The following is a 21910-nucleotide window of genomic DNA, read 5'->3' as shown; positions in this document are numbered from 1 at the left end:
AATCAAGAGGAAACATAATACATAGATTCATCGACCAATGTCCTTTCTTCGCAACTATCTACCCTTTCAATGGCATGCTGGTATGCTGAAACTTTCCGGTAGAAACCGTTTGGACTAATTCATGAAAATGGGATATATTGAGTAGTAAATATACAATCGTAGACGTACATATCATAAAACAGGAAGGCTTATACTAAGGCATACAGGGAAGGTGTGAAGCAACTCTGAGAATCTAGCAATTAGAAGCTTTATCCCAAATGAGAGGCACCATAACAGAGTATCACCCTCACTTGTCAGCACCGTCAACACTAGTATAGTCGTGATCGTCATTGGAGCTAGGTTGACGGCTAGGGCACAAGTCCCGGAAAAAAACTCTATTAAGGATAGACTCGTCTTCATCTTGCTGTTGATCCCAGAACCCAGCGTTGATGAGATGTGTTTTCCACGACTGGCGGTCCTCGACTGAAAGGTCCGTCCATTGTCGAGCGGGATGAGATATTAAGTCAGACTCAGGAATAGCCTCTGCGTCCGAATCCGGTTTCGGAGGGAGGGAGGTAGGGTGAGGGGCGTGTGGTTCGACGACGAGTTTGCTATTGAAAGGGTCGCACGAGATGAGAAGGGAAGCTTCTGAATCTTGTATGATATCCCGGAGAGTGCGGGATTGTGCTTCATCGGGGGCCGCCGATGGGCTTGGGAATGCTTGGGTCTGTAGGATTGGCGCGGGAGAAGAAGGAAAATGGGGGAGAGGAGCGTTATATGGTACGGCAATCTTGGTACGAATATCAGCTGGTAAGTAGTCCGTGATACCAAGATACGGAGGCATGACGCCTCTGATTTCCGTGAAGGCTTGGAGAAGGAAAATGACGAGCATGATGGAGAGAACGGCAGCCAGAGTACTAGAGAAGCCTGTCAAGAGTTCAGACTCGCCTGGCCGCATGAGGACGTAGCGAGGGTTGCGACTTGAAGGTGGCGTCGGGGATAGTGGAAATGTGTGCACGACGACAGTGTTGCCCATGCTCACGGAGGCAAGCTTGATGTACTGTGGTGGTGTCTCTGGGGTGACTGGGGCGGGCGGCGGAACAAAATGCGAGAAGCATATTCTTGTCATTGAGAAAGGGTGGACGTCGCGGATGGTTGCGTAACGACGAATCTGACTGTACCCGGCCGCTGCTCGATGCTGTCGGCTTGAGTCGAAGTCGATGGTTAGGATTTCAAGAGACTGATCACTACCGGACACAGCGATGATTGATTGTTGCTTATTCGATGAATTGGTTCCCAGATTGCATACATCCAGACCCAGACCAATATTAATCGATTTTCGAAGCTTGTAGTGACGGATAATTGTGGCTTGTGAAGAAGATGATATCGTTGGCCGCAGATCAAGAATTATAAGTTCGCAACCTTTGCGATTTGGGGCATTTTGCAACAGCAATAGCGTGGTGGGAGCAAGAAAGCGCAGAGCACGGAATTTTGGTCGTGGGCCCTTGCCGTTGGTGTTTGCCGGGGGACTATATACACATCTCACGTCTGGTGCAGCATTCGATCTAGTCTCGGACGAGATGCGACATGTAAAGACATCCACGCCATTAGTATATGCCACAGGAAACAAGCTTTTCTCCTCGTCCTGTCCAGCAATATCAATGTCCTCAGCCTCCTCATCGCTTTTCAGTCGGATTCTTCCAATAACATCGCCTTCACCCGGCTTCGTCGTGTTCGCATTGAAGAAGACAATCTCCCCAGAGGAGGCCAGTCCAGTCGCAATAGCCGCTACGCGGGTTGCACCCTCGCCTTTCCAAGGCGACAATCGAGTGATTCTTTGATACGTATCCGTAGTGCCCTTTGACCCAGCCACAGTTCTAAATACTGACTCCTCAGACAGTTTGACAGTTTGTCCTGGTGTACTTCCATTGGGAGATTTGAATTCCGCAGAAGCCGAATTTGTACGTCGCGGAGGATAATCAATTTGGAAGGATCGTAGATGCCTGTTTTTATTCTCTTTTTGCAGTGCGAGGGAGCTGTTGATACCGACGAAGGTGACTATAGAGGTGTCATTTGATTGTGCCGCAGCCAGAGAAGTCACTGAGTCCTCATCCCTTGAAAGCTCGACGTCGACAACCTCGCTTAGTTCGTGGCGTTTGAAAGCATTGAGAAGGACCTGCATTCATTAATATATTATACGCCTTTGAGAACGGAGATGCAGGGTTGGTCGTTTACAATCTTGTTCCCCACGCCGCTTCGGCCTTCTCCGCCGCCGCCGGCAACAAGAAGAAAGGCAGGATTGCGCGGGTCGAAGTCGGCAGCGAACAAAGGGCAGGAGAGCGTGATCTTCGCAGACGGTATTTTGGGCGACATATTAAGAACCACTGCAAGCCCAGGGGTGCAACAACTAATTGCTTGACGACCGTGGATTGAATGAGGAGTGAAGATGAAGATAAAGGCAAGTTGGCGAATGATGGTTGGAATGACGTTGCGGCCTGGAGAACTTGGCATCCACCGCTGGAGAAATAATCCGTGTAATCCGTGTGATCCTCTACGAATGACCTACAAACTGGTAAAGCTGATGACGTGAAAGATATTGATCTCCTCTATTTTAGCCAGAATTATTTATCTAATCCACCTCCTGGCCAGTAAACTCAGGTAATCGCTTCCGGACATCCTCCCAGGTCTCTTCTCCTTCTACCAGAGACTTGAGAGCCTGCAGAATCTCTTCCTGGCTCGCGCGCACCTGCTTTGTGGAGTCGCGGTCACGCAGCGTAATAGTATTGTCCTTGACAGACTGAAAGTCGACGGTGACACCAAACGGTGTTCCGAGCTCGTCGTTGCGTGCGTATCGCTTACCAATGCTGGCGGAGGAATCATCCACACGGCTGGAGACGCCCAATCGTCGAAGTTTGGTCGTCAATTCTTGGACCATGGGGCGGAAGGCGGGATTGCTCGATAAGGGTACGAGGAGAACTTTAGTAGGAGCGATCACGGGAGGGAAGGAAAGAACCTAAATAATATGTAAGAAAAGGGGAATGAACTAACAAAAATGTTTGAGATACTTACGCCACGCGCTTCGTCGCCTTCACGGTAGTAGTAGACATGCTCCATAAGACTGTATAGAATACGGCCAATACCGAATGATGGCTCAATTACGTTCGGGGTGTATTCCCGAACATTCTCAACACGGGTGCGCTTCTCAATCGTGATGATATCTTTTTCTAATTCAACCTTACCGGCAGCGACACCCTCGACATCAACCTCAATCTTGCCAGTCTTTTCGAGGTCAAGAGCCAGCTTCTCCCGAAGCTCCTGAGACAGAGCATCAATGGCAGCCTCAACGGTCTTGCCATCTTTCTTGAAGCGAGGACCGAACTTCTTCTTGTCCAGCTCAATCTGCCATTCCTCGACCTTCAGTGGCTCTGCGCGAGTCTCCCGAACGACCAGAGGGGCACCAGTCTTGTTCTTGTGCACATTAAGGTCATATGCGCTGCGGTCTGCACAGCCAACACACTCAATCCAGCCGTAACTAGTGTATAGCTCAGCATCCCAGCAGTCGCATGCATAGTGGGCCATCTCGTTGGCCATGTGTTGGCGGAAGCGGAGCTTGGTGGGGTCAACACCGAGTTTGAGCAGGAACAACTGGATACGGGCGAGGAAGTATCCAAGAGTCTCGTTATCCACCAATCCTGTCTCAACAGCCTTTCCGACAGTCATCCGTTCAGTCTTGGTGCTTCCGGACAGCTGCACGTCTCGGTTGAGCAGCGTCAACTCAATATCTTTGACCTCCTCGAAACGCGCATGCTTCTTGCCACCTTCGGGGTCGACAAAATGCTCAATCTCAGCCATCAGAAATTCTCGAACACGCAAAAGACCTGCCCGAGGCGAGATCTCGTTTCGAAACGACTTGCCGATAGACGCTGAAGCGAAAGGCATTGCCTGTTGATTGAATTCGAGCAGTTTCTGGAAGTTCAAAAATTGTCCCTGGGCAGTCTCAGGACGCAGGTATCCAGGCATATTGCTGCTAGGTCCAATTGAGGTCTGGAACATCAGGTTGAAAGCAACCGGGGGGAGGAGGTTGCCACCAGTAACAGGGTTTCTGATGTCGTATTTGGCAATAATTTGTTCCAATTGAGGTCCGTCGAAGTTGTCGATCTGCGCCAGAACCTCCTCATATTCCTTGACGACTGCATCATCCAACTTGACAGCAACACTCTTAGCCTTTTTCTTCTTCTTCGCCTCTTTCTCTGCATCAACCTCGACCTTCTGGCCACGAGCCTCCTTGTCACCCTTGAGACGAGCTTCGAGGACTTCCTCCACCAAATGATCTGCGCGGAAGATCTCTCCGGTCTTGGGGTCCTTGCACATCCAATCGGCGAACTTATCGACGTGGCCGCTAGTCTTGAGAACTTCCTCCGGAGTCAGCATTGTGCAGTCGACCTCGAGCATATCCTCCTCCAAAACAAAGTGCTTCCGCCATGTCTCGACAATGTTGTTTAGGACGGCGCAACCGGGCGGACCATAGTCGTACAGACCGGAGACGCCTCCATAGATCTCAAAGGAGGGGGTATAAAATAGGCGGCGGCGGAGCATGGAATCCAAGACGGACCGGTCAACGACCTGACCGGTCTTGGTAGTTAATGTAGCCATTATGGGTTTTTTCTTGCTGGACTCCTGGATAATGGCGCGAAGGGCAGGAGGGGTGGTGGAAAAGTGTCTTCTGTTGGCGGGGTTCCAGCAGGAAATGATTCGGCGGGGAAGAAAAGAAAAGCGAGTCGGCGATTGAGTCATCCGCTGACACGTGAGCCGTTCCTTGATCACCAAGGGGGCGATCCGGCCAAAATAGATCGGATTGGAAAACGAATAGACCGGAATGAACAGACGCAGAGCAATTCAAAGAAGCAACGGAAAAGACGTGCTCTGTGCTCGCTTTTAGAAGAAAATATGATATTTGAAGCTTCCAGGCCAGTTAAACCGAGTCCATGCAAAACAAAAAACTGCCGTATTATTGATTGTACGATCGATTGACTACGGGGGCTTACCGCCGGTCAAATGTTTCTCCACAAAAAATTATCTCCGCTCCAAAAGTCTGGACGGATTGAAGCTTCATTAACACCACCAAGTATACGTCTATAACCCAGCATGGTCTCCAAGAAAACGTCGGCGAGGCCTCCTTCAGGCATAATTGGCGACTTCAAGGTCCGCAATAAGCAGAAGCGTCAACTTCTTCACATCAAACGAAAGCGCGCCAAAGATGCGGCTCGCCGGGCACAGAGATTCAGCACGAAAAAGGAAGAGGCTAAAAATCCTAAGTTAAAGGAGGAACGACTTAAGCGAAACATTCCCTTGACCTTGGAGCGGAAGCGTGTATGGGATGATGCCGGCAGCGACGTTGAGGAACCCTTAGGGCTGAGTGTCGATGTCGAGCGGATAAAGAGACAGAAGCAAGAGGAAGATGAAGAACTCAATCGCCCGTTGGATTCGGGCTCAGAGGATAGCCAAAATGAGGACAATGGTAGTGACAAGGAAGATGACGAGGACGATCTCGACAGCATGTTAGCCAGTAGCGACGAAGAAGACGAAGGCGACGAGGGTAAAGAGAGCAAAAAGGACAGCCGCGGCCGCAAACCTTCCGCTATTCCCTCAGCAACGGAACGTGCAACAAGCCCATCCCAATCGACAAAAAGCACGAATTTGAATTTAGCTCCGGAAGCGCTCGCCGCGAAATTCCCATCTCTTTTCTCGCCCGACTCGCAACGACCCCCGAAAATCCTAATTACAACATCCCTCAACTCAACCCTTCACCACGAAGCCGAAATCCTCACCCAACTCTTCCCCAACAGCGTCTACATTCGGCGCACGGCGCACGCGCACGCCCACAAGTTTTCCATCCGCGAGATCGCCAAATTCGCCTCCAACCGCGAATACACCACGTTAATCATTCTGCAGGAGGACTCGAAAAAGCCGGCCGGCCTGGACATCGTCCACCTTCCGAAGGGCCCCATGTTTCACTTCAGCATCAGCAACTGGGTTGAAGGCAAGAAGATTCCCGGCCACGGAAAGCCAACCGAACATTGGCCAGAGCTCATCCTGAATAATTTCCGTACACCGCTCGGTCTTCTCACCGCACATCTCTTTCGCACGTTATTCCCGCCACAGCCAGACATCGAGGGCCGACAGGTTGTCACTCTCCACAACCAACGTGACTACATATTTGTGCGTCGGCACCGCTACGTGTTCCGCGAGAAGCGGGAAACTGAAAAGGCCGTTGTGGGTGCGGACGGGAAGGAGATAAAAGGGGCGGAGGGGATCCGGACGGGTCTCCAGGAGCTGGGCCCTCGGTTCACCCTGAAGCTGCGTCGTGTTGATAAAGGTATCCAGAGGGCGAGTGGACAGGAGTGGGAATGGAAAGGGAAGATGGAGAAGAAGAGGACTCTGTTCCAGTTGTGATTGCACAATGCGCTTTTTGTGGTTTGCATTGCATGGAGTTTTGGTTCGTAAAAGAAGTTTGGGCTTGATTTTAAGGTTATGCAAATACCACTTTGAACTGTCTATAGATCATTTGATGAGATATATCACAACCTGAGCTCGAAACTTGTGAGCGCGGTTTCAGGAGATTGCTCATTCTCTGCTTTAGACACTTGGGCCAGGTACTCCTCCCAACCTAAACATCCCAAGCAGCAGGAGACGCTTTGAATCTACTATGCCATAACAACATGAAAGCAAATGGGGTATAATAGCATAAATCGACTATTGTCGGCACAAATCACCTTAAGTCAAGCTCGAATCCAAACTCATCTCATTATCGATCTGTTTCAGCTTCTCTAGCATTTCATTCCTGCGCAAATGCGCCCTCGAGAACGGCTTGCGTGCTGTCACTGTCTTTACACAGGCTGTAATTTTCTCTGCGGCTAGGATTTCCATTTTCACCTTGGCGCAGAGATCACGCACTCCTTCCTCCGTCCAATTCCCCGTTGCTGTGAGAGGACGCAGACTATAAGCCTCCAAGCCCTCGAGGAGCGCAATAAGAGCCATCTTCCCTAGGGTTTTCTCACGCGGGTCATTGGGCCAGGTCCCGACTGGGATTGTGCGTTCTATGACGCGGACGTCGACGAATCCCGCCGCGGTTAGGACACTGGGGAGGAGATGGCATAGATCGCGCGGGTAGCCTGTGGTTTCAGCGGCAGAGCGCATGGCAGACGTTAAGGTGTTAAGGTAGGAATCTCCCGAATTCGGGAAAGAGACTGCATCCGCTGCTGGGTCTGCGTCGCTGATCTCAATATATCCACCTGGAACAAGGTGGCGGAATGCCTGCCTATAGATGGAGGACCAATCTGAAAAGGCGCCCGCGAGGCCGCGGAGATGGATCAGGTCGAATGGATCATGGTAGGTCCATTCGTTCCGGGCGTCATCGAGCTGGAAACTCACATTGGGGAGGTCGATAGTGCTGCCGAGGCCGTTGTCAAAGACGCCGATGTCGGTTGCAACGATGGTGGCGCTAGGGTAGGCGGCGCTCATCTCAATGGCCCAGTCGCCTGGCCCTGTACCGATGTCCAGGATGCGAGCTGTTTGCTTGACCAAAGGCACGTTTATGAGGCTCCCGTCGAAAATTATCATGCACATCTGGTGAGTTATATTTAGCCGGGTTTGTTCAGCCTCGTCATTTGGCATGAAGTATGTGTCGTTACAATATCGTCGGCCATGCTCCAGCACATATTCTATATTTCGGGCTTCGAAGGACTTTGTAGATTTTCTGGCGCGGTTAGTTTGTACATCAGAAAAAAGGCTGGTGTGCTTACATTGAGATTCCATCAGAATCTGCATCTGAGTCAGTGCTCGGGTCTTCATCGTCCACCCAGCGACGCTTTCCGGATGCTTTGGCACTGTCTGCCTCGATGGAGTCAGGCATACTTCTAGGAAGTGCTGCCTCGTCCATGACATGACGAACACCGATCAGCGATCATGTAGTTGCTTACGGCTGACCCTGAACGAGTCACCCTGAGGCAAAGAAAGACACAACGACAGAGAAGAGATGTTGGGGGAGAGTCAGGCATGGGCGGGGATTGGTGCACAGAAGAAAGGCATCGTGTCCCTCAGGAACAAGTTGAGCTTGTGAACTGAAGTATGGCAGAGGGACCAAGGAATATCCGATAATTATAATCTGAAACAAACTGTCCCGTCAATTGGGAACCGGATGTTTCGGACGCATGCACGAACCCAGGGGGAGGGGCCGACTAATAAATGGACAATTGTTTAGTTCCGTCTAACTGGGACTCAATAATGGGCCTACACGTTGTCCTTGTTTGTAATGATTCGACATTCGGAAACCATTGGGTCGGTTTGAGTTAGTACTAAGCAAGTGGTATCGAATCCACCGAATCCACCGGCTGTCTAGTAGTACCTCCGTACTGGGAGATTATCGTTGTCAAATTTCGTCTCCCGAGTCGTACAACGAGGCTCTCGAACGCCTGCGGACAAGTGAGTTTCAGCTTCCCCACTCCCCAGACTCTTGGGATGACACGGACGCTGCCTGCAGTGCACGGGGTAGCTGCTTTTCCTTCACCACCGCGTTGGTGCAATGTCGCCGTGGCGGCGGGAACATGAATTTGGCTTTGATCTAGCACCGAGCACCTGATCGAGACCATTTTATGAAAACGAAGCTTCTGAATTTGCGTCCATCCTAACACTTGGCAAACTCATTGAGCGGTCTCTTTGTACTTCTGAATATCATGGGCTACGGCCCCGGTATTCGGGCACCGAAGCATCACCTCAGGCGCAACATCTCATACTGCAGCGGTCGCCTAGCACAACCTTTCTATTGCGTGGCCTATGGGATTGAAGCCGAAACGTATGCTGCAACGATTGAAAGCAGGACATTATGTGACTGCGTCTGCAATTTTTTTTGGGCTGTAAATCATTATCGTCAGGCCATCTCACAATTGACAGAATGAACGAGCGAATCCAGTCTCAGCCTCAGCCAGGCATATGAAAACAGAATTCTTTCGTAATTCCTACCGCAGTGCCGCTGTGGTCCCGCAGCTGGATGATAGGATGTTTTCCGGGGAAAGTAGGGAGCTGCAGCTGGACGGCAACGCCAAATCGTACAGTCAATGAGAATACGACCCGAAGCAGCGGGAAGAAAGGAGGGAACATCAATGTGTTTACTGGAGACTCTCTTCCAATGAGATCAGAAGCTCAGGGCGGTAAAGGATTCGAGACCAGGCAGATTTGGAATCATCGTCTCGACTTTCGTACAGTACCCTTCCGTACCGCCTTTTGAGTCAGCAGTCGTGCACGACAGCAGGCTAGCAAGTCGGTTCCTGGCCCAACGCACAATCTAGATTTCAGCGATTTAGCAATAACGAGGTTTGGAGCTCACGACGAATTGACGATCTACGGATGATTTGGAATTGGGTGAACAAAAGCTCTGTGATGGCCAGATTCTGTTCCCCACACGCCAAAGAGCTCTGAGCCTGACGATCTCCCGTACAGCGATCATGGGTCAGACTTTCAGAATTTGTCAAACTATCAATCAATAACAGCTTCAACTCCGATCAAACTCGACGACTCCACATGTCTTCATCTAGTCCCACAGCCAGAACAGACCACGCACCACAATGAGCCAACAATCCATCCGATCGCTTTTCATCGCCTCAATTGGAAATCCAGGCCGCTACCGCAACACCCGTCACAGCGCCGGCCATGTCCTCCTCGATGCCATCACGCCCCTCCTCCCGAACCATCTCCCACCCCGATACAAGACATGGCAGAGTCCTTCGCTCATGAACGACTCTGGCAGGAAACTCGTTCGCGAACTTGAAACCTTCAAGCGCCTTGAAACAAGCACAACCATGAATGCGAAACATTTGACTCTTGTCATCCTCCACGACGAACTCGAGAAACCGCTGGGCAAAATAGTCGTGAGGCGTGGAGGGCCGGAAAAGTACAGCCTGCGCGGTCATAATGGATTAAAGGATATATTTCAGTGGCTGGACAAGAAGAAGATGTATCCGCACGACCCGGCGCTGTCGATTTTGCGGATTGGCGTGGGCATTGGGAGGCCGTCGAGTCGCAATTCGGACGAGGTTTCGAAATATGTGCTGACGGCAATGGGGTTGAAAGAGCTGGATGCAGTGAATAGGGCAGCTGGGTATGCGGTGGATGTCCTGGCTGAAGAGGCTGGTAGGACTGAGGATGGCAATCCATTACCGGAGCTCACCCCGTAAGAACCGGACGCCGCCGATGGAAGGACATATTTGTGCATTATTTGTAGAATTATAGATAGGAGATACCCGACCAGTTATAGCGTTGGATTTCCCAGCGGTAACCATTATTGACTTGTTAATAAGATAAAAACGGCTGATAAATTGCGCACAAACGTATCACGGATCACGTTCAGTAACCACACGAAAGAAACATCAAACAGTGCCCGCTATGCTTAAATCCCGAATCTCCTGGAGAACCTCTTCTACCCTGTTATCCAAATCACCCCGCGCGTATTGGTCTCTTGTCTCGGCATCGAGATACTGTTGCACTTGAGCCATACGAGAGTATGCTTCCGCACAGAAGCGCAGTTGTATCTTCACCAGGGCTTCAAAGCTGGGGTCGAGGTACGGAACACGCAAGTCAATGAGTTGAGGAAGTTCGGTAAATAGTTGTTCATTCAGCTGTTCGTACGCCTGCTTGGCCATCTCGAGTTCTCGCTCAGTGCGAGGCAGCTTCGTAGCGTCCTTGTCGGGCTTTTCGACCAGTCGCTTCACTTTGGCCCTCATGGCATCGTAGTCGAGCAGCTTGTTGTTTCTCTTCTTGATGCACTCGTTAACATCAGGGAAGTATGCACAGAAGCGGGATATCGGATCAAGCACGGTTGTCCTAGGGCATGTCAGTCAGCGTCGAAAACACTCTGCGCAGAAAGACGAGAATCGTACCTGTAAGGACCGTCCAGTGCTTTGATGGTCTCGGCATCCAGGTCTTCGACAGCCTGTTTGTAGCTCCTGCTCACGCCGTCTTTGGCCCCGGCATCACCGTAGAAAGCATCTATCGTTTCCGCAATGCGCATCTGCGAAGCCGTCATAGCTGAGCGAACAATCAGCACGCCGACCGTACGTCAACTCGCTTTACAATTGCCGTACCTCGCAATGAGTCCAAATAGCCCTTAGCCTCCTTCTGTAAGCGATTCGCAGCGGCCTCCATGGTCCGGTATCGTCTGCATGGGGATCAGTAAACCACAGCCGCCGCGAATATCCAGGCTTTCATACCGTTCTTCAATTTCATAGTCACGGTCGTTCGTCCTTTCCACGTGCCCTGTATTTGAGAAGGCGCAGTATCAGCATCCGTCCCAGGTCCAAGCTGGCGTATCCTGCTCCGACTATATCGGCCTGTCTCCGGATTCCATCGCTGCGGATGCGGGGCAGATTCGTCTCAGACATACCCGTCTTCATCATCACCTGCGTCGTAGCGCGGTTCACATTTTTCTTGAAACCTGCAAAGAGAGCACATGTTAGTATGAATCTCGTAGAGTTCATACCGCGAGTATAATACGCACCTGCCCAAGACATGTTGGGACACTGATCTGGATATCACCGAGAGAGTAAGGCCAATCGTCAATGCCCGAAAGGAATTCGCGAGGTTTTATAGAAGATACGAGTATAGAGTTCAAATTTCGAATGGTGAGCGAGATTGGCTTCAAGAACGGGAGGGAAGTCGATTGAAGCCTAATGCGGCACCGACGATGATGATGTTTCCAGTCTTAAAGTTCCCTGTTCCTCAGTGGCTTGGATGTGGCTGTGTAGATTACAGCTAGTATAGAACCGCCAAATACAGCAGATTCTGTGTATACTTGTACTAGATCAACAGCCTCAACACACACAGCCAAATCAAAATTGTTTCTTCTAAAGGTCGTTAAGTAAAGGAAAAAGAAGAAAGAAAAACGTATGGCGCTCGTCCTGTTAATGACTGCCGATAGGATGGATGCAGCCCCAAGTGCTCAGCATAACCAACTATTTTGTCCACGACCCTGCAGTAACTTATTGTAAGTACTAACGTGTTTCTTTTATTCCACCCTGTTGGCGACCATTCTCGAGCCGCTATATGTTGAAAACTAGATATATTCATAGATTGTGCTATAGTCGCGACCAAATACCGTTTCGTAACAGATGGAAGAGTTCTAGCTAGGCGCGGCAGCAAGCGCCATAAGCAGAACTAGGCCTCTCACAATGTATGAATGCCAGACTGGTCCTGGCAAGATTGTGACATCAGAACGCACCCTTCAAGAGTTCCTGGGAGGCAGAATGTACACTCACAGGCAGGAAGCAGTGAGCTGCAACCATCCGGACATTCAAACAACGAACATAGTCCAAGAATAGATGGGCGGCTACAAAGTACAACGTTGTAGCTGGCACAGCACGATCGGTCACAGTCACACTATTAACAACCGACATCATAAACTGATGACAATGGTGATATGTGAAGCCCAGCCCATTCAGCCATGCCATGAACATTCCCCCAGCGAACACAGCTATCAGCCATGCAGGACCCAGGTTCTGGCTTGGCCTGGGACAACTTTGATCAAAAACCATTGAAAGCCCATTCTGAATATTGCTCGACGTGTCGTGTACTAAACTGCTCAAATATGCTGGCACCCCGCCTGATCAGATCCTCAGCTACGGTTATCAGGCTTCAAGCCACATGACCGCGTCTCAACTGGAATGGATACGTATGGAGGAGCTCATTGCATGTTCGCACGTCAATCTGGCAAATCGTAAGCTGCGGAAGTAGTGTAAAGACAAGCAGTCAGCAAAGGGACAATTCAAGACAGCACTCTCGAGCCATGGATGCACGGATGGGCAGTATACTCAACCTCGTTCGTGCCTAACACTCTCCGTAGTGTAAGTAGCTCCCAGAAACTGAACAGTGGCATTCGATGGTGACTGCAATGACTCGACCTCTCCTAGATTCCTTCTTGAACGACGAATCTAGCGGCCCAAGAGTCTACTCCTATCTCAACTCAAAAAGGAATGCATCGGCTGCTCTCGGGCTGATTCTGACGTCAAATGCCTCTCCTCCTCGGGGCGGCGCAGAAACGCCGCAATGTCATACTGCAGAGCGTATCTAAGATTGTGTATTTACAAAACAAGACGAATACCAAAATACAGCCCTACGGTCGATCGCACTACTCCGGATGGAGTCTAGTTTGCTCTTCTTGTGGCTCGGCACCTGGTCATATGTCCCATTATGCATACACATACATCGCAGGGAGAGCTGACTTCAATTCAAACCAAAACCCGGTCCTAGCGCTGGGAAAACTTCGGTCGCTCAGCAGGAACAGGTGATCGCCAACCCACGTTGGCATCGGCTAGTGACGGTTTTTTCAAAGAACATAACTGTGTTCCATTTCGAAGACTCGTGGTGAAACGGTCGACAATCATGAAGTCTATGAGGCTTGCTGAGTTTCGTTCTTTACTGCACCCGAAATCAAAGATTGAATGTGCAATATTTGTCTAGCATTACGCCTAGTGGCCATATGACACTACCTAATACTCTGTGCCTGGGCTTCTACAGCGGAATTCTCGCTAACCGCCAGTTCTAATTTCGACAAGAACTTGGGTCCCCCTTTCAGGAGCAATACCCTACTCCGAATCGACTTTTTTTTGGTTGGGAATGCAAGGATCAATCTATACCGAAATTGAAAAGGCATTTTGCTAAATACAGTCCCACCAATTCACGCCCCTATGCGTTGTACGGCCATGCCAGGCCTGCTCCTGCATCAGTGCAGTACCGGCCAGAAAATCGAGGTTCCAGAAAACTTTGCTGCCTAAGCGTTTGTACTCTTCTGATGCTCCACAACTTAGGGGCTGGCCGTTGAACTATTGAATATTTCTCCTAGGGGAATTTGCGGAGCCGGCGGAAGTTTTCATTCAAGAATCATGGTTTTAGCAATGGCAACATTCCCAGTGGATTTGCTATGCGCGCTAGCACCCGAGCACAGTACAGGGCTAGGCATCCTTATTACCATGAGATGAGTCAATTCCCTCACCGATGTCTCGACTACGTGACTCGAGTCGAAGTGGTAACAATGACTTGAGAAAGTATTCGGCGTGGCCGGTGTGATACAAACAGAATGGGTTAAGTTGTACAGCCATGAAGATTAATCGCCTGCTCTAGCCCTTCATTCGGTGAATTCTTCACCGTGGGGGTTTGAAGCACAGCAAGATCGTTGGTAATCTTATCGCTACATTCATATAGCTTGGGTGTTCTATGTGCGTCCGAGGCATCCTTGGAGTCATCGACCGTGTTTCACTCAACCGGGCAATGCATGCTTGGCTTGACCATGTCATTTGGTATATTGCCGAGTTTTCATAAGCAGAAGGTTCAATTAGCATCAATTATGCTTGGCTGGCGGCGCAGCAACATCGGAGCGAGAAAGGTATCCCGTCTGCAAGTGGTCAAAGCAAGGCATGCACGTAGCCGACATCATCCCTTGATTTCCTAAGCCCTACCAGGAGAACATGCCCAGCCGCCGGTCCAGGCCTCTTGGTCTACACTCATACATTTGCTGCTGATTATGCACCTGCATGTCAGGATCCAACCCTACGCGACAGCCAGCCTCCAGCTGAGTTTCCAATTTCAGAGCATTCAGCACCACTATAATACGCCGTTGGCCAACCGGGCTACCACGCAACGTTACACCTGCATTGAGTTCTCCAGGACCAGATCGCAAGAGAACCTGGCTCCTTTGGCAAGGTTATACTTCCTGTACCTGGAACTCCGGGCCAGTCCCGTAACCTAACCTAATCTCAGTCTATATTTAGAGGGTTTGAGGTTAAGGATATCTTCAGGGTCGATTAGATACCCGCGAAGATGTGGTCGATTTCATTGACCTGCAAACTCATAATATGTTACTGCATGTACTGTCCGGTTTGCTTTGGTTGGGACTCGCTTTATGGGTAGATACGCTGCGAGTCAATATGTAAAAGCTAAGCGGGACGAATGGACGAACGTAGCAACATACGAACTCAAGGGTCTCATAACTTAGTCGGACGCAAGTAAGAGTGGGGATGGTACAGTAACGGTAGGTGCATCCGCCGAAACCCAAGGACCCCTTTGCATAGAACACATGCACATGCAATAATACATGGATCGACCTTGCGTACAAAGTAGCACTCCTACCAAAGGTGGACTCATTGCCTCAAGAGACCTAGTGGCGCTGGTGACCTTGCAGACTAACCTTGATGGAGTTCAATGCCGTTGTTCTAAGCCGTGTAATCTAGATACAGCTCAGAGCATGCTCGTATACAAGTGTAAGTAGTATGTACCTAGAGTACCCATATTCAGCGGCAGCTAGAGTGGGCCGAATCGCTACCCCTGCCGCACAATTGAGTGAAATGAAGTCATGGTTAAGCCAATGACGACGGATTCGTTCCTGTGGTTCCCGAACAGCTACGTAGGTAGCTCCAGCTCCAGCCGGGAATGATGTCGTCCGGATTAAGTCTGCCCACATTCATGATGTAATAGGCCCAGTGAAGTCACATGATCTGTACGTAAACTATGAGGATTTTGAACTAGGCGGTGGTCCTCGGCAGTAGTATTGTAAGAGATAAAGTCTCTTCATTGATGGGCCAGCCATTATCATCTCTTAAGAGTCATTCATGTGAGGTATTGGTGTTACAGTTTGTTCTTGGTCCCCCAATGAAACATAGTCCAATCCGCCCATAACCTTAGTAAAGAAACGCCAGCCGGGTGCAAAACTGCTAGAACAACGAATCGAAAGAAAGCTTGATGAAACAGGTCAGAAAATCAGAAACCCAACCCATGACCTTGGAAGTAGACGCGCAGCAAGTGAAGGGGTAAAAAGAAAACAGGAAAAGCAAAAGCGCAGAGAGAGAGAGAGAGAGAGAGAGAGAGAGAGAGAGAGAGAAATTTGGAAGCTTGCTGAGGAAACAATGTATAAGTCGTTAAAATAAAACGTATATGAGTTGGACTGGTACCATGAATTTGGTCAAAGGTCATGATCTTCGTTGCCTTAACATGAGAACGTGACGGCAGACTAAACCCGCAAACTAGGTAGGAAGAAAGACATGCACCGGCATTATTGTAGAGAAGATGAAAAGTCCTCCGTCTATGGAATGCACAATGAAGGACGACTTCTTCCACTCGAAAGAAAAGGGAGAAACACATAACCACCCGTTTCTATTCTTAGACGGAGGAGATAGACAGGAACAAGGACACCGATAACCGTAAGGGACATTGACCGGAAGAAAGCGAAAACCAGCCCAATGGACCTTTTCGGAGGCGGTGCCTGCTATCTGAAATGCAAGGGAATATTAGAAGCCTTCCTCACCCGCTTGACACAGTTTAATCTCGCGAAGCCATTCGGATTTCAGGATTTGGGACGAGTTGATGCGACGAGAAGGATTTGGGTCGAGGATGGAATAAACAACGTTGCGGCAACGAGCCTGAAAAGACGGATAAGTCAGTTTGAAGTCTGCCTTCTCAGCACATGTTATGCTTACCCGATGCAACGTTTCAATCGGTGCATAACCATCCTCATGCTTGCGACCCTCTAAGTACCGTCTGTAAAACTCGTCCTCTTCTTTGCGAGCTAATTTCCACAAATGACGTCCTGTCCTCATGGCCATGTAAATGACACCGCAAGCCCAAATATCAACTGCCCTTGGGTCAAACTCTTTTTCGACATACTCTTCAGGAGCGATGTAAGGAGCCGAGCCACAGAGTCCGGCAGTCATATGGGCTTCTTTTTCCCATGCCATACGGAAGCACTCGCCATTTCCGAAGTCTGTAATCTTAAGGGCTCCGTGAGTGGTCAACAGAAGGTTCTCCGGCTTAAGATCGCGATGAGCAACACCCATCTCGTGCATATACTCAACACCGCGCATGAGTTGTTTGAAGAGACAATCAGCCTCGGCAACCTCTAGCTTTCCTGCAGCCAGCACAAGAGTGTAGAGATCACCGCCAGCGCAATACTCCATAACTTCGCAATAGTCGCCCTTAGCATCCTGCAGGAGGTCGAGTGTGTGAATTATGTTAGGGTGGCGCAAGGACGATGAAATGCAGAACTCAGAAGTCAGTCGCTTTTGGTACTTCTTGCTTGTTTCCTGTGGACGGCGGCGGAATTCTTTGACAGCGTAAAGTTGTTCGCTTTTAGAGTCTTTAGGGTCTACCTTGTGAGATATCCTCACAATACCGAAAGCACCACGACCAACAATCTCTTGGCATTTGCCGTACTTATCGACGAGCGATGCAGTGGCGTTGGGGCCACCCTTCTTGTCGGCCGCTAATTTATCCCGCTCGCTTTTGAATTGGTCAATCCATGTCGACATGAGTGATAGTTGCTGATCCTCCGCATGGTCGTCCTTCTTCCGTCCACCAAGCATATCCCGAAGAAGATCGGTCAGCTTCTCCTGCCGTCGGGTACTCTTCAGATGGTGGCGATGAGAGTTATCCGGAAGGATCTCAAAACGCTTCTGGGCGGTCGAACCCTCCTTCTGATCTTTCCCGGCAGGTTTGGCCTTCCTGTCGGTCTTCTCGTTCTTTTCGTTCTTTTCACTCTTGGGAACTTCTTTGGTGGACGTTTGCCGCGAGGGAGCCCTTGACGGAGGTTTTGATGAAGGCCTTGATGTTGGCCGGGATTGTTTCCCGTTGCCATTAGTAGTGGGTTTTCCGCCATCGGAACTACTATCTGATAGTTCGCGCGACGACTCTGGTTCCTTTGGGGTGGATCGACCAGTGCCCGTAAACATGCGAGAGATACGATTCGCCATAGTTTGCTTAGGGGGTTTCACTGAATGGGGAAGCGCCGCATCCCCATTCAGGGCAGACAAATCCATGCCCGCCAAAGCCTGTGTTACCTGGCGTTCTCCATGGTCGCTAGAGATCTGTGACGTTGCGGCGGAAGAGATTTGCGAGGGTATAGGAGAAACAGATGGTGGAGTCATGTGCGTTGAGTAGTAATGAAACAGGTAGAAAAAAAGCGGAAGTAGATTCGCTCCCCTGAGGATGTATGGAAAACTGGAAGCGAGAAGACTTGGGAGCCTACAGCGCAAGGCTGAAAGGCCAGGTATGACCAAAGATAGAAAGCAGAGAGATGGAAAAAGGTCGAAGGTCGGGGAGGGCGAAGGGAAATTATACTTGAAAAGCGAAAGTGGTGCGGCGCGGTGGTGACCGGTGTTGGCCTGAGGCTCAGTAGTGTGACGGAAGCCAGCCAGAGGGAAAAAAATTATTTTATGAAATAGAAAATAAAAAACGGAAAGGGAGCATCACTCAGCGAGCTGCTGGAAGCACGCCCAGATGGGACGGTGCTTAAGTGGAGCTGCACAGGAAGTCTTGGCTTCTATAGTCTTTGGATGCTTTTCTTTTGAATCAGCTTGAGTCAGATAGGATACGAGAAGCAGGAGAGAGAAATGGCAAGGGAGTACGTAAGACGACGGTAGTGAAGGAGCTGGCGATGCTGGGAAGCAGCAGACAGTACTTGTATCTGTCGCGGTGGTAAATGCTATGTAACAACGACACTACTCCGTACGCCTGAAAACTGGAGCAAAAAGAAAGGCAGGTTTATTACACTTCCAATGGCCTTCCAAGTCTGGGAACCTTTTCATCATCCATTACCCATAGATTACCGCCTGGGCCTGTACTGATCCTGAAAACTCCGGCTGAACTGTGTGGCTGCTCAATACCGCCGAGGCGGTCACGAATTGAAAGAGTATGGTATCGTACCAGCGATACCGGTGCAGCAACTGCGTTTCCGGAGCTGGAGTTGACCACCGTGCCACACATGGAAGAGTGGCAGAGCGAGCAGGGTGATCGACGCGGTGTTCCTCCTCAATTCTTATCAAATGAGAGCCAGTTTGCCGTCAGCGAGGTGGTGTGATATGCTGATATGAATGAATTACAGAGTATGATTGATGGAACCGGGCCATCAGCCACGAGTTGTTAGCAGTGGGAACGGCAATACTCCGGTCACAAGTGGCGCCCCTCTGTTCTACACATTAATAATCTCATCTTGAATCCATACTTCCACCACTTTCCAGGTACAATAAACGGACAATACCGCTAATATAGGTGGCGCGCGATTCCTCCCCTGGGAAGCTCGGCACTACTAGGACTCCAAAAGGGGGGTATGTCCTGTCAAAAGACTGTGCCTCAGAGCCAATCCTGGGTTTGGGGGAGGGAATTGATGCGTTGTGTATGGGGAATTAGTAACTGCATCTCCTATCCCGCACTCAAACCACGACCCACGGGTTACGGAAAGCAAATTATCGCGCCAGCGTCTCAAGAGAAAGCGGACTGAAAAACAAGCCGACTAATAATGGCTCCTTACCATCCTGGAGTCTGCATGCGGAGCTCAGACTATGTGAACGGGATTATTGATCATGATACAGTTTGAACCAAAGGAAAGGATCTTTGTCAACCTCACGGAAAAAGGTAAATTGAGGCTGTGCATTGACGATGGCGCACCGAATCCGACCCTGATCCCCGCACATCATTTACAAGGGCAGCTGGGATCCTCGCTCTGATTAGAAGCGGTTCAAGGGCCGCTAGGATTGGCAACCAACTCTCGTCGAGCTACAGATTGTGGCGGCAGGCCGAGAGAGCTTTACGCTGATTGCCAAGATATCTCCTTCAGACATCTGAGGGGTAGCACTCACCAAGAGGGGTAGATGACGAGCGGTCTACTCGCTTCCAACGTCGACCTGCGACTGGTATAGGCCTGTTACACGGCTAGCTTGGGTCCTTTGTCCTTGGAGGTGTGACAAAGGACCGTATGTAAGCAGCGGTGTTGCTTCGTAGACAGAGTATACATTCTGTAGCTCTCCATCAATTTGACGGGATATAATCTGCTCCGCCTCGGCTCGTCGGTACTATGTGGGCTCGTCTCGTCAATACTCTTTTATTGAGTTTAACAAACCATGAGTTATTAGGCGGACGAAAGGCGATGGAGCGAGGAAACTTTCCGCCATGCACATATCCCCATCTGGTTGTTGCTGAGGATGGATGTGGGGTTATCATGTGCAAGGTCTTAGAAAGCGGATGATGTATGAAGCTGTTGATCTTGTGGTGTTCTCGAATATCGCACTTTCAACCCAAACGGGCAGTTCTATTCTACCCCGTCACGCGTGTCGCGAGCCCGCTTCGTTGTACATACGGCGGAGCGCTGGAGGCAGACGATGACGGCCTAGCAATACCATGATGGGAAGGTGGATATATGGAGCACAGAGTATGTTTTGCTTGCAGTGGGCGCGATTATTTCGCATGATGAAGCGCCAGTCGGGGACTCGTGGGCCGGGCTGTTGCAAATCTCCTGGGTCCAGTTTAAGGAGTTTGAGGGCGAGATCGACTGAATCGCCAATGTGATTTCCTTCACCTCGGCCATAAGTCACGTACTAGAGCGCGTCCCGCAGGATCGTGGGGGACGAGGACTCGAAGGGAAAGCGGCTGGGCAGATACCGCAGGAGCCACGATGATGCCGTGAAACACATCCTCGTTTCCGACCACAGATTCATCTTTGTGCATGGCCGCCATATGAACGGCGCGCAGGCTAACCCCGTACCGTTGGCCCGTTGGGAAGAAGCGCGGTTGTTCCGCACTTGGCCATGGCCGAAACCAAGGTCGATAAGGCCGGATGATGCAGTTCAGATTTGCACGAGGGATTTTTCTAAACCAATCAAATGATTCGAGGTATGTCGCAGATGGAGATCAAGAGATGCAAAGCAGAGTGGTCCCGACCAGTCGGGTTTAGCTGGAGATTTGTCACTTTAGCGACTTTACGGAGTACTACTGGCCACGATGCTGAGGCTGCACTCTGCAGCCGCTGCAGATGAACAAACAAAGTATCAAACTGCGCAGACAATTATGCGAGAGTACTTGTCATGGTTGCTGAGCTGGATCCGTACCCTGGCTCCCACTGCATATGCATACTTGATATGCCATGAAAGCCAATTGTCAGCTTGGCGGCTTCAATAGTACCGTCGAGGGGCCGATTTCGTCCAGAGCAAAACCAGCCCAAGTGACAATTCACATTATCAATTCCTCTTCCTCGGTCTCCGCTTCTCCAGAAAGGCTCGTGACCAGACCAGAGAGCGCTGAGGTGGAACACAAAATCACTAGAATCGCCAGAATCGCATAAGTCTGAGGTCAAGCGACCCAGTTCGCATTACTAACAGGGATTAAAGGGATTAAGCATATGCCGTTCAGTCTATGCTATACCGCACATTTACAGAAGGTCAGTGCGACGTTAACGGAAAGAAAATACTGTTTAGGGGCAATTTTAAGACCCTCTAAGACCAGGTATGAATTTGCCGGTCACTTGCCAGCTAGGGGAAGCCCTCAATGAACCCGAGCGTACCCCGGGAGACTGACCCGCCGCGGAAAGATCCTTGTTCTTTACAAATCGCGTGGTTCGACTGTCTTTCCCGACATGCTAACCGAACACGAACTTACGGCTGGCTCGAATCCTGGTCATGATTTCGCGATTGCCTAGGCAATTGAGCTCAGTCCCATCAGAATACACAATCTACGCGCACTTCGGATGGGTTCAGAGTACAATGGGGCCAAGTGTGGATGAGACTACGAGTCCCGCGTTGAACAGACGGTGAGAGTGAACAAGAGTTAAGGCTCAAGACTCAGAACTGAGTCCAAGCTCGAAACAAATCTGGAGCCTAGAGTGGAGGACTGGCACAGACCAACGAATAACAACGCCATCTCCGCCAAAGATGCCGTTCAAGCTTCGGCTCTACTCTCGGGCCAAGAGTGTTAGACTGAACAGTTCACAGACTAAAATTGAAGGATCAAGCTGCTTATCCAACAGATGATCACAACGCGGGACGGCCGGGCGGCCCTACAGTACAGCTGGAGTTGATGGTATTACTCGAGAGTACTTATGCCCTGCATGCTGCAAGCAGCTGCCGAGCTC

At 50.2% G+C, this 21910-nt stretch overlaps 7 protein-coding genes across 7 annotated transcripts; 2 read left to right on the top strand and 5 right to left on the bottom strand.

The window, feature by feature from the left end:
• Nucleotides 1-122: 122 nt before the first annotated feature.
• BDW70DRAFT_138102 (uncharacterized protein) lies at nt 123-2421 on the bottom strand. Its single transcript, XM_073737158.1, has 2 exons — nt 2215-2421; nt 123-2155 (listed from the first exon to the last, which is right to left on the bottom strand). Exons 1-2 carry the CDS (start codon nt 2350-2352, stop codon nt 287-289), a joined length of 2007 nt encoding a protein of 668 aa, XP_073595082.1. The 5' UTR covers nt 2353-2421; the 3' UTR covers nt 123-286.
• Nucleotides 2422-2567: 146 nt separating this feature from the next.
• On the bottom strand, nt 2568-4944 carry BDW70DRAFT_138101 (glycine--tRNA ligase). Its single transcript, XM_073737157.1, has 2 exons — nt 3049-4944; nt 2568-2992 (listed from the first exon to the last, which is right to left on the bottom strand). The coding sequence occupies exons 1-2, from the start codon at nt 4771-4773 to the stop codon at nt 2609-2611; spliced, it is 2109 nt and encodes a 702-aa protein (XP_073595081.1). The 5' UTR covers nt 4774-4944; the 3' UTR covers nt 2568-2608.
• A 166-nt stretch (nt 4945-5110) lies between these two features.
• On the top strand, nt 5111-6592 carry BDW70DRAFT_69472 (rRNA-binding ribosome biosynthesis protein RPF1). Its single transcript, XM_073744610.1, has one exon. The coding sequence runs from the start codon at nt 5125-5127 to the stop codon at nt 6430-6432; it is 1308 nt and encodes a 435-aa protein (XP_073595080.1). The 5' UTR covers nt 5111-5124; the 3' UTR covers nt 6433-6592.
• A 161-nt stretch (nt 6593-6753) lies between these two features.
• Nucleotides 6754-7891, bottom strand: BDW70DRAFT_151028 (class I SAM-dependent methyltransferase; the record flags this gene model as incomplete). Its single annotated transcript, XM_073739244.1, has 2 exons — nt 6754-7735; nt 7782-7891. The coding sequence occupies 2 exons, from the start codon at nt 7889-7891 to the stop codon at nt 6754-6756; spliced, it is 1092 nt and encodes a 363-aa protein (XP_073595079.1).
• A 1384-nt stretch (nt 7892-9275) lies between these two features.
• Nucleotides 9276-10276, top strand: BDW70DRAFT_138099 (aminoacyl-tRNA hydrolase). Its single transcript, XM_073737156.1, has one exon. It carries the CDS (start codon nt 9600-9602, stop codon nt 10206-10208), a length of 609 nt encoding a protein of 202 aa, XP_073595078.1. The 5' UTR covers nt 9276-9599; the 3' UTR covers nt 10209-10276.
• BDW70DRAFT_138097 (amphiphysin-like protein RVS161) lies at nt 10277-11749 on the bottom strand. Its single transcript, XM_073737155.1, has 6 exons — nt 11528-11749; nt 11414-11464; nt 11241-11286; nt 11115-11188; nt 10911-11058; nt 10277-10854 (listed from the first exon to the last, which is right to left on the bottom strand). The coding sequence occupies exons 1-6, from the start codon at nt 11538-11540 to the stop codon at nt 10401-10403; spliced, it is 786 nt and encodes a 261-aa protein (XP_073595077.1). The 5' UTR covers nt 11541-11749; the 3' UTR covers nt 10277-10400.
• A 4251-nt stretch (nt 11750-16000) lies between these two features.
• On the bottom strand, nt 16001-18140 carry BDW70DRAFT_69383 (serine/threonine protein kinase SAT4). The gene is made up of 2 exons (XM_073744608.1): nt 16494-18140; nt 16001-16436 (listed from the first exon to the last, which is right to left on the bottom strand). The coding sequence occupies exons 1-2, from the start codon at nt 17934-17936 to the stop codon at nt 16305-16307; spliced, it is 1575 nt and encodes a 524-aa protein (XP_073595076.1). The 5' UTR covers nt 17937-18140; the 3' UTR covers nt 16001-16304.
• Nucleotides 18141-21910: the final 3770 nt, after the last annotated feature.

This window comes from Aspergillus foveolatus (assembly GCF_047715535.1).
Source record: "Aspergillus foveolatus strain CBS 279.81 unplaced genomic scaffold BDW70scaffold_31, whole genome shotgun sequence".
In the NCBI taxonomy this organism is placed as follows: domain Eukaryota; kingdom Fungi; phylum Ascomycota; class Eurotiomycetes; order Eurotiales; family Aspergillaceae; genus Aspergillus; species Aspergillus foveolatus.
The sequence above is the reverse complement of the archived record's forward strand: the minus strand, read 5'-3'. Positions and strand labels throughout refer to the sequence as shown.

Bases quoted from the DNA above. Each gene is read 5' to 3' on its own strand.
- BDW70DRAFT_138102 (XM_073737158.1), bottom strand. From the start codon at position 2,352: ATGTCGCCCAAAATACCGTCTGCGAAGATCACGCTCTCCTGCCCTTTG. The intron at 2,156-2,214 runs GTAAACGACCAA...TAATGAATGCAG, and splicing joins GCGGCGTGGGGAACAAGATT to GTCCTTCTCAATGCTTTCAA.
- BDW70DRAFT_138101 (XM_073737157.1), bottom strand. From the start codon at position 4,773: ATGACTCAATCGCCGACTCGCTTTTCTTTTCTTCCCCGCCGAATCATT. The intron at 2,993-3,048 runs GTAAGTATCTCA...CATATTATTTAG, and splicing joins AAGGCGACGAAGCGCGTGGC to GTTCTTTCCTTCCCTCCCGT.
- BDW70DRAFT_69472 (XM_073744610.1), top strand. From the start codon at position 5,125: ATGGTCTCCAAGAAAACGTCGGCGAGGCCTCCTTCAGGCATAATTGGC.
- BDW70DRAFT_138099 (XM_073737156.1), top strand. From the start codon at position 9,600: ATGAGCCAACAATCCATCCGATCGCTTTTCATCGCCTCAATTGGAAAT.
- BDW70DRAFT_138097 (XM_073737155.1), bottom strand. The intron at 11,287-11,413 runs GTATGTCTGAGA...TCTCAAATACAG, and splicing joins GCAGGTGATGATGAAGACGG to GGCACGTGGAAAGGACGAAC. The intron at 11,059-11,114 runs GTACGGCAATTG...TTGTTCGCTCAG, and splicing joins CTATTTGGACTCATTGCGAG to CTATGACGGCTTCGCAGATG.
- BDW70DRAFT_69383 (XM_073744608.1), bottom strand. From the start codon at position 17,936: ATGACTCCACCATCTGTTTCTCCTATACCCTCGCAAATCTCTTCCGCC. The intron at 16,437-16,493 runs GTAAGCATAACA...CCGTCTTTTCAG, and splicing joins CGATTGAAACGTTGCATCGG to GCTCGTTGCCGCAACGTTGT.